We start from the raw sequence: 10,278 nt of genomic DNA, 5'->3' as shown, positions 1-10,278 counted from the left end.
TTTTCCACTTTTACTCGCTCAAATAGTCTATAAATTTATCTGTTTGTTGATTCTCTAGTCAGCTTGCTGATTTCCGGGCAACTGGCGATGGTATATAAATTGGTGCCGCATCCCCGCCATGGCCGCCGCCCCCCACAAGCTTGCACCCGGTGGTCCGCTGCTCCGACGCCGAAGAACTCCTCACTCCGGCCGACTCTCCATGTTTTCCTCCTTCATCTCCACGCATGCCTCCCGCCTCGCTGCCGTCGCCTGATGCGGGCACCCGAGCGCAGCGCCGCCTCCCTGCCATGGCCGCCCCGGCAAGTTAGAAACTTCGCCCGTCCACGCAGATCGAGCAAGGGGAGGCCGGCGGACGGGCGGATCAACGCGGGAGGCTTGGTTGTGGCTGGATCCAGGGCGCGGCGGAGCAGAGGATGTGGATCCGGGCAGTGGCGGCCGGATCCCGTCAGAGTCGTGGGCGGAGGCGGGCGGCGCGGCTGCCGGCGAAGCTCGGGGCGGCCATGGCGGCGCTGCAATGAGAGGGGGAGAGAGATGGGGAGAGGGAGGGAGGAAGGAGATGGAGGAGGAGAAGGCAGAGGCGGCGACATGACCTGGTCGCGGCGGCGGTGATCTCCGGTGAGGCCGGCCGGCACGGCGACGCGACAGAGGAAAGCGGGGTCGGGGCGAGCGCGTGGCGCGGAGCCAAGCTCCCTGGCTTGGACGCACACGTTTCTGCTCCTAAAAAGGACTGTGGGTAGGGTAGAAACAAATGCAGGGCCGTTTCTATAAAAACGAAGCGTTTTCTTAGGTACCAACTTAAAAGTAGGACTGCGGGTTGAATTCTCAGAAATAGAAGGACTTTTATGCAAATATACCGACGACGTACGACCAGAAGCAGTAGCCGCTTTATTAGTAGGTAAAGATAAAGATAAAGAGGTAAAGATAAAGATTAGGGAAAGATTAGGGGTAAAGATAATAAAGATTACTAATTAACTTTGGTGGCGATACGATTCGTGCCCAAAGTTTTTAACCATGTCGACGCGGATGGCCACCGCCGCCGGCGACAAACAGGAAACAAATCATGCACGCACAGGCGCCGCCGCACCTCCCAGACGATCTCCTCGTCGTCATCTACAGCCTGATCGCCTCCCCACGCGGCCGTGCACGTTTCGCCGCCGTTTGCCGGGCGTGGCGGACCGCGGCCCGTCGCGGCGCTCCCGTGGCTGCTCCTATCGCCGCACCAAGATAACGGGGTAAAGCGCCTCTACTGCCCCGAGGACGGCACCGTCATGGAACTGCGGCTCATGAGCAAGCGGTTTAGGAGGCTGCTCGTCGGCGGGCTCGTCCTCGCTGGGCTCGCTCAGGATCACAAACATCTTCTCCGGCGCACAGGCCACGGTCGTCTGCAAGAGCCAGCACCATGGCCTCGTCATGGCCATCGAAAGGAAAGTTGTATTCTCCGAGCCGCCAACCTCCAAACAGTTGCATCCTTGCCGCCATGACAAGCGTTTGCGGCGTCGCGCTGTGCGGAATTGGTTGTGCGCCTTCTGTAATGGCGAGCTATATGGCCTACACTATGGAAGGGCACTCTCCAAGTTCGACATTGGCTTGAACGAGGACGGCGCACCGGTGATCGTTGCTGAACGTCAGGTAGATGTGCAATGGTTCGACTAGACCGACTATGGTGGCACGAGATACATCTTAGATTTGCAAGGCAAGCTTGTGATGGCATTGATCTGCAAATGGTTTGGCAAACGTCGATCCGTTCTTCAAGGTGTTCAAACTCATCGAAATCTGCACCACATCGCAAGCACAGGTGGCTCGAGGTGACAAGCTTGCGCCTTGTTTTTGGGGAGGAGATTCTCTAGGGCGGTTCACGTGCCAGCAAACATGCGTGGAGGGGTGGAGAGAAATTGCATCTACTACTCGCACCATTGTCGTTTTGGTCGAAACGATGTTGTCCCTAGTGATAAGGTGTTCTTGACAATCTCAAATGGCATCGCTGACCAGATCTACTACAAGGTAGACGATGGGAAGAACGATGTTGACAGTGGTGAATTAAAGAGGATCAGGTCGGTCGGATACTTGGAGCATGGTAGTTTACTTGGTGGCATGTGGATTATCCCTCCACATGTATAGCTAGTCTAGACTTTTTGATGCTAGCACATTAATAAGCTGCCTATATAAGAGATATAGTACTATATAATTATCCCTGTGAGTGAAAGAACAGAAGAATATAAGACATATAACATTAGATCAGAAATAAAGAAAGAAAAAAGACAGATAACAGAGCCATGTAGTACCATTTTATAGACATATTACGGTTTATAAATTGCTCATAGATATTTATTTATTTTACAATTGTACGCGTGTTGTGGCTCGCACTAAAAATTAAGTAGGACAAAATGTTCCCATAAAGCATCTGAATGCTCAATCTGCTCCACAAACTTAGGTTTCTGGGTTTTTGATTTGGTCCAGATCAGTGGGCTAAATACGACACGCTGGTAGCTGACGTGGCTTCTTGGAGGAGTTCAGAGATTTCTTGCATGAACACATGCAAAGAAAATTTCAGGCTTCTTACGTTATCGTACACAATGGTGTTTTAGGTTTCTTACATGAATATACATTCTACGCCTAATGGTGCCAACCAAAATTGATATTCAAGAAAAGAGAACACCTGGCCATTTTATGTACATCTGAATGATATGATGTGGTTTCAAGATATGTTTAAGGCAGCATAGAAATCATGGTACAGGGCGCAAGTAAACAAATATGACGAATTTGATTCAATTCAAGACAAATGCACCAAGTAGATAGAGAGAAGCTAACAGGATTAGGGAAGACAACTTGTAAGCAGGGCCAAATGTTAAAAATAACCCAGTGCAGAAATTCGGTGTTAAAAATCACTGAGGTAGCTCTCCATGGATTAGGGAAGAGATGACCTTAACATTGCAGCTGATACCAAAATGTATACTCTATCAATGACTTCCATTTGCACATAACAAAAGCACACTCCCAAGACCTGACCCTCGGAAGTTCGACAAAGTAAACATGACATGACATGGCATTAGATCTTTCTCTGGTAACAATCTGATTTTTCTCACAAGTACATTAGTACATGACACAGCAAAGCTAGGTACTTCTTTCGACAATCAGATCCTGCAGGAAATCATCATTGAGGGCATATGAAAGCATGAAAGGAGATAAATGAACAGCAAAAAGAAAAAAGAAAAAGAAAAGAGGTTGTATCACAGCAGATTACTATTCTATAAAGGGTTCAGAGGTGGGGATGAGTTAACATAGTTCTTTCAGTTGCATGTACCGTGCCTCAAAATGCCCCTACTTGGCATGCTTGCCGCTGTTTAATGAACAAGGTGATTGCTTAACAGACATACTTTCAGCATGAGCATCATTTCAAGGGAAATACTTTCCTGCTTTCAGCTCTACATGATAACAAGATGCACTAGTACACAGCAAAACTGAAGTAGAAAAGCTCAGTCAGAATAACATGGCAGGGTCTTGCAAGCTTATTACCAGAATCTGATTATCACAAACCAAAATAGCCAAAGTAGCCATCAAACTTCACAAAGTTGACTTCAGACAAATCGTATATGCGGAGTAAAAAGAAACAGAGGGAGCAAAACTGAAGTAAACAGTTCAGTGAGAATATTATGGCAGGATCTTGCAAATAAAATTTGTGACAGCTTATTACCAGAATCTGATTATCACAGCCCAAAATAGCACAAAGTGTAGTTATCAAACCTAGACAGAGGCCAAGAATTAATTAAAGGAGCATAAGAAAGCGTTCTAAACTCTCAGCATCTTGTATGGAGAAGAGTCTTTCCTCCCATGTTGAATCGAACTCAACGAAGTTTCTCCTTCACTGAATACTTCTTGGCAGCATCTCGCACCTTTTCAATATACCCTTCAATAGGTGGCGTGAGTGTTGCCATGTACCTGTTTGCAGGGAACGGGGTCATGTCAGGAACCATAGCAGCAGCCCGCAGCTTCTCAGGGAGCGCAGCAATGGCCTCCTTCTTGAGCCTCAAGAGCGTTGACTCTGCAGTTTGACGTGCACGGTGTCGTCGCATTAGCACACGGCTGTATTCTTTGGCAAGACGCCGGCCATCTTCAACTGTCAGCTCATACTCAGGGATAGCCTCCTCATCCACCAGACCAAGACTGATATAGTCAAGGCCCGGCGGACCCATCAGAACGCGGTCACCATCACCTCCACTGGCACCCTTGGATTTAGCTTTAGCTTTAGCCTTGGCAGCGTCAAGCTCACGTTGCCGTTCCTTGGAGATGAGCCCAAGCTCCTCACGCTTTGCCTCGCGGAGACGCTCCTTGGGGGACAGGTGCCGTAGAGGAGTGGAGGACTTGAGACATGACTCTGCAATCTGAGTAATACGCTCGATGGCTTCACGGCGACCACGGCCAGCGCCGCCGCTCCCAGCAGTGGCAGGCGCGCCCCCCTTCTTCGCTATGACGCTACGCCTCAGAGGCATCCCGGCTTTGAGCTTGGCCTTGCCCTTGGACGTGCCGCTGACCGGTGCGCGCTGCTGAAGCTGGTGATGCTGGCTGGTCATACCAGATGCCAGTGCTGCTGCTGGGCTCATGGTGAGTGTCTTGGAAAGACGTCGGAGCATGATGCCTGAAGCCATTGGATCACCTTGGCTGCACAAACCAGAAATGGGTCACTGTTATGTACATACCATCTTAGCTCGGTTCATCAGATGAAATTCGTTTTGTATGAGAAACTTCATGCTGTGTGCGCGGAACATTCAAGCAATCTATATTTAACCCTACATATAAGCATCACATGAAGTATAGCAATTTGGTGAACAAACTGACAGCAAACCAGTGTGACACACCGAGACAATCACATGAGCTAGAATTCCAGCAAGCAGATCCTTAACATACAGCAACCGCTAAAATTGCAACCATGTAACCCAGTTGGTTACAGCAATTCCTAGGTAATACTCTGAACAGAAATGTGTCACTATGTTACACATGATGCAGGCCAGTTGATCAAATGAAACTCTTTTCGAATGAGAAACTTCATACTGTGCAGAACATACAAACTAAACATAGAACTGGCAATTTCCTGAACAAATTAAACAAACAGCAATCGCCACAATGACACATATAGGCATTTGCATGAACTAGAATTCTAGCAATCAATTCCTTAGCAAACAGCAAACGCTGAAATCGCAACCGTGATACTCTGAGCAGTCAGTCACCGACATGCGTGGCATTCAAATTCAAGCACCAACCTAATCTGAAGCAGAAGCGCTGGTCCACGTTCAACAGCAGGGCAAGATTTGCAACATAGTGGCATCGATTTCTCAGATTAACCTCAACAGTTGAAGTACTAAAGATGCCCGGAGGGCGCTAGAAGTGGTGGGGGGAGGAAGATACCTGGAGGGGCGACTCTGGTGGCGGGTGGTGCCGGGCGAGGTGACCGGGGGGCGGAGGAGCGCGCTGGAGGCGGAGGACGACGGCGCGGATGGGGACGGCAGAGTTGGATCTGGGCGGCGGCGGGGTAGAGGTCGCGGACGAGCCGGGCGGCGGCGGCGGCTGGCAAAGTAGAGACGAGTGAGGGGAGGGAATGAAAAGAAGGGGAGGGAGCTGGGCTTGGGCTCGGAGGATTGGGCCGAAAAACCTCTCTTCTCGTTGTCCCAGGCCTGGCACCGTGAAGCCCAATTAGCCCAGAAGAAGCCACCCATTCCATTTTCTGAAGAGAAAAAAACATTCCCTCTCAACCCGTGTTCAAGTTCCAGCGCTCCATCCGAAATCCAAATCTAGGGTTAGGGATGAGGGATCGAGTGAGGAATAGGATCCCAAGGAATTCCTAAGAGAGAACCCACCACCAAAATCCCAGCTTCCGGTGCGTGCCGGCGGCGGCGGATTCGTAGCAGCACTGCTCCGGATCGGCAGCCACCACTAAGCTCCGGCCGCCGCAATGGGGGCCTCGAGGGCAGCACCTCTGCGGGGGAAGCTCGGCAGCCTGCAGCTCTCCGAGGCCGAGAAGAAGGGGGTCAGGATCACCGGCAAGCAGCAGCAGCAGCAGCAGCCATGCCCCTCCCCGCAGGCGAGCGGCGGCAAGATCCAGGCGGTGGGCAAGCTGCTCTCGGAGAAGCCGGCCATAGCGCAGCATGTGGGGACGTCTCTGGGGGCGGTCTGGAGCCCCTCCTTCGGGGTCAAATGCGAAGACCTCGGCCGGAATCGGTTCCTCTTCACCTTCCGCCACGAGGCCGACAAGGAGAAGGCTCTGGATGCCGGGCCCTGGAGCTTCGCCGGTCATCTGTTGGTGATGGAGGATTTTGCGCCCGGAGCCACCACCGTGGACGAGCTCAGGTTCGACACGGTGCCTGTCTGGGTCAGGGCGTACGGCGTCCCGGCCGGGTCGATGGGCAGGGAGACCGGGGAGCTGGTTGGTGAGCAGGTTGGGAAGGTTCTCGAGGTGGATACAGGCGCGAATGCCGACTCGACGGGGGCGTTGTTCATGCGGATCAAAGTGAGAATGGACATCACCATGCCGATTATGAGGTTTGTAACATGCTTTATTCATGATGATGAAGACGATATGATGGCGCTTGGGGACGATGAAAAGGAGGAGGAGAAGATTGTCGCCTTCACATACGAGAATATCCCTGACTTCTGCTATGGCTGTGGAATTCTTGGGCATACAGAGAAGTCATGTCCGACTGGATCCACAAGAACGGGGCCCCGGCAGTTTGGGCCATGGCTAAGGACAGTTGTTATCAACAAGGGGGCCTCAGGTGAAGAGAGGACCAGACGCTCAAAGGACAAAGCAAAATTCTGGCCAAGTAGCAGTATAAGCAGTAAACAGGGTAGCGATGGGCCGTCTTGGCGGAAAGATGTACCGGGCACAGAGGACGATCAAGGGGTCCAGAACAAAGTAGAAGATAAAGTTTATAAGGCTGTAAAAAGTTTGAAGCAAGGTACTTTGAAGAGGAAGAAAGGAATCCAGCAAAATCAATCAAATATTTTGACAGAATCAAAGAAGAGGAGGGCTCATATAATGAATGTCGATGAGGTGATAGCAGTAGCGAACAAGGCGAAGATGGAAACTGATGGGGGTGAAGAAAAAGAAGAAAATGCTAAATCAGAAATGCTCAACGCCGGGCTGCTGGGACAGCCTGGCGAGTCCAAATGAGAATCCTAGTGTGGAACTGCCGGGGATTGGGGAATGGCCCGGCAGTGAGAGGTCTTTTGGATCTCCAGGAGCAGGTTGACCCCAACATCCTCTTATCTGAAACTGAACTCGATAAGAGGAGGATGGAGAAGTTCAAGTGGATGCTAGGAATGGGGAACATGATGGTTAGAGATTGTGAAGGAAAGAGTAGAGGAGTGGCGTTGATACAGAAGAAAGAAGTTAAGCTGGAACTTCACAACTACTCTAGGTATCACATTGATGCTAAACTAGTGGAAAAAGATCGTTTCAAATGGCATTTCAAGGGCATTTATGGAGATCCTGTTAGTGCTAAAAGGAGGATAACTTGTAACTTATTGCACATCCTCAGTCAGCAGCTTAACCTCTCATGGTTGTGCGCTGGCGACTTTTAACAAGATCATGTATAATCATGAGAAGAAGGTATATGCTCAGTCAAATCTGCATAAAGAGTTGTTCTGGTTGTTGCTGAGTCAAATGGAAAGTTTTAGAGCGGCTCTAGCAGACTGTGGATTGAGAGATTTGGGCTATGTGGTGGATAAATACATGTGGCACAATCATAGGTGGTGATTATGGTATAACAAAAGGTATATTTTCAGTCAAATATGCATATAGAGTTGTTGTGGATGTTGCAGCTTGAGAATCCATTTCAGGACTAACTTTCTCCTCAAATACAGATGAAGAAGCATGTGGTTTTAATTGGCCAAAGTTGTGGTCGCTTCCCCTTCCAAACAAGATTCTTCACTTTTTATGGCACCTGTCTACAGACAGTTTACCCATGCGCATGAAGCTTCAACACAGAGGGATGCATGTAGGCACTCGCTGTCCTGTTTGCTTTCATTTGGATGAGGATAGCGGACATTGCTTCATTAAGTGTAAGAAGGTTAAATTAATGACACCCTGAAAAACAGGAAACGGCAAAGAAAGCCCAGTTGGGAGCATGTTAGATTACAGTTCTGTCATGTGTAGATGTTTTGAGTTGTATGGGGAAAATCCTGAGCCTCAACGAGGAAAGAAAGCTTAAATCTTGCTTTCTTTTCTTTGGCGTAGGTGGCATGAAAGGAATAGAGCAAATGTAGGACGTTTTATTAGATCTTCTGATGAAATATGTCATACTATTGATTTTCTTTTTATGCATCTCTTTAAGGTTGAGCAAATGGTGGTGGGGTAGGCAAAAGCAGCAGCAAAAGGAAAGATGGTCCAGGCCTCCACCGGAAATTTTGAAAATCAATACGGACGGCGCTTCCTGAAAGGAACAACAATTCTGGAGCAAGTCTCGGATGCGTTTCATTCGGAGGTTTTGGGTATCTTTTATGCCATAAGCACAGCCATCCAAATGGGCTGTAATCAAGTGATCGATGGTGGAAACTGACTCTGCAAGAGGTTTTGGGTATCTTTTATGCCATAAGCACAGCCATCCAAATGGGCTGTAATCAAGTGATCGATGGTGGAAACTGACTCTGCAACTGAAGGGTGCGGTATGCACTGAAGAATATGATATGTGGACTATGCGAGCTATTTTCATAGACATTTCCAGTTGCGTGTGGGCTTCAACGATGTATCAATTGTGTCATGTCCCCGGTCTTGTAATACACTGTTTGCCAGTTTCCAGATTTTCTAAATTGCAAGCTCTTCATGAATTCCATGCCACAGATTGTTATTGCTGTGTTCTTGTGCTTCTTCGCAGGAACCCTCTTCTGTTCTAGTGCTGATCTATGGCATGAAAAGATGAACTACACCTAGCCTCTTATGCTGGTCTATGTAGAGAGTGTTTTTTTTTGGATTATTTGCAGTAGGTGTTGATATCTTATTTGCCAAAACAGGAAAATAACAAGATTTTTAGAGGGGGTAATTAATGCAGTTTTTTTCACAAGTGGGAGTAAATATATATACAAGAATGAACTACAAACTGTGGCTGATGGAATAAAACAATATGCTACTCCATTCATGTAATGTAAAAAATTCATATATTATGTTCTTATATTATGGGATGGAGGGAGTACTTACTAGCTTCCTATAATTGGTTCACCATTCTGTAGCACATCCCTTTTGTCTAGTTTCTTATAATCTAGGCTGTACAATGTATAATCCTGTTGTACTTGAACTCTTTTATATATAATTAAAAATAATAATGATTCCAGCGGGGTTGTACCCCATTGTACACAGGTCAAAGAAATTTACCAATCTTGGGGCACGCTACATCAATGTAAATTGAGATTCAAAAGCACTGAGAGTTTACAGACTGACAACACAGTATTCCAAAGAACACGCCGTATTCCATTCATAATAGATAAACAAAAACCAGAGAAATTCAGACCATGCGCATCTTCTTTATATTTGTGTGCAACTGTGCATGCAAGTAAAGAAAAAGAAAACGATGAAATAAGTTCATAGACCAACCAAACCATCCACTGCTAGGGTTAGGATGAAGATGGCGTTTCCTGATTCTGCGCACTACCAATTTTAAGACCATTTACCAGCTGCTTGATCTGGTCTCCTGTGAGAGTTCCATGCTCGAGAAGGGCATCGGCTAGCACATGGAGCTCCTTACGGTGCGCCGTGATAATCTTTTTCGCGTTCTTGCGAGCCTGGACCAGTAACTCTTCCACGTCCTGGTCAATCAGGGTTGTCCCTTGCCAGCTCGAGGTTGCCGTCTGCTCCCCATCATTGTTGTTACCGTAGCAAACAGGGCCGATCCGCTGGCTCATGCCATACTTGGTGACCACGTCTGTCGCCAGCTGAGTCGCCTCTCTTAGATTAGACAAGGCACCAGATCTCACCTCGGTCTCTCCAAACATAAGCTCCTCGGCCACCTTGCCTCCAATGAGGATGTCCAATTGCCTCAGCATCTTCTTCCTTGAGAACTTATACACATCTTCTTCCTCTCGCAGCTGCGTCACCATGCCAAGAGTATCCCCCCTCGGGACAATGCTAGCCTTGTAGATAGGGCGAGCACCATCCGTGTGGATAACAATAAGGGCCCTCCCCCCCGCATGGAATGCAGACAATAATACACCGGATAGCGCCGAAGACAACCCACTCCAGCAAGATCCAGCACAGGAGGAGGGGGACGCCAGCCCTCATGAGAGAGCGGCCGAAGA

The 10,278-nt window shown here is 48.6% G+C and overlaps 2 protein-coding genes across 5 annotated transcripts; one reads left to right on the top strand and one right to left on the bottom strand.

Annotated features, from left to right (window-relative positions):
- Positions 1-3,623: 3,623 nt before the first annotated feature.
- On the bottom strand, positions 3,624-5,723 carry LOC123088215 (uncharacterized). The gene is made up of 2 exons (XM_044510407.1): positions 5,401-5,723; positions 3,624-4,656 (listed from the first exon to the last, which is right to left on the bottom strand). The coding sequence occupies exons 1-2, from the start codon at positions 5,706-5,708 to the stop codon at positions 3,843-3,845; spliced, it is 1,122 nt and encodes a 373-aa protein (XP_044366342.1). The 5' UTR covers positions 5,709-5,723; the 3' UTR covers positions 3,624-3,842.
- Positions 5,724-5,740: 17 nt separating this feature from the next.
- Positions 5,741-8,822, top strand: LOC123088213 (uncharacterized). 4 transcript variants are annotated; one of them, XM_044510405.1, is made up of 3 exons: positions 5,741-7,764; positions 7,855-7,988; positions 8,325-8,822. In XM_044510405.1, exon 1 carries the CDS (start codon positions 5,945-5,947, stop codon positions 7,160-7,162), a length of 1,218 nt encoding a protein of 405 aa, XP_044366340.1. In that variant the 5' UTR covers positions 5,741-5,944; the 3' UTR covers positions 7,163-7,764; positions 7,855-7,988; positions 8,325-8,822. The 4 variants fall into 4 exon arrangements, with proteins under 4 accessions (XP_044366340.1, XP_044366339.1, XP_044366341.1 ...); XM_044510404.1 differs by having other exon boundaries at positions 7,855-8,052; XM_044510406.1 differs by having other exon boundaries at positions 7,855-8,060.
- Positions 8,823-10,278: the final 1,456 nt, after the last annotated feature.

The sequence above is a fragment of the Triticum aestivum genome, chromosome 4A (genome assembly GCF_018294505.1).
Source record: "Triticum aestivum cultivar Chinese Spring chromosome 4A, IWGSC CS RefSeq v2.1, whole genome shotgun sequence".
Lineage (NCBI taxonomy): Eukaryota > Viridiplantae > Streptophyta > Magnoliopsida > Poales > Poaceae > Triticum > Triticum aestivum.
The sequence above is the reverse complement of the archived record's forward strand: the minus strand, read 5'-3'. Positions and strand labels throughout refer to the sequence as shown.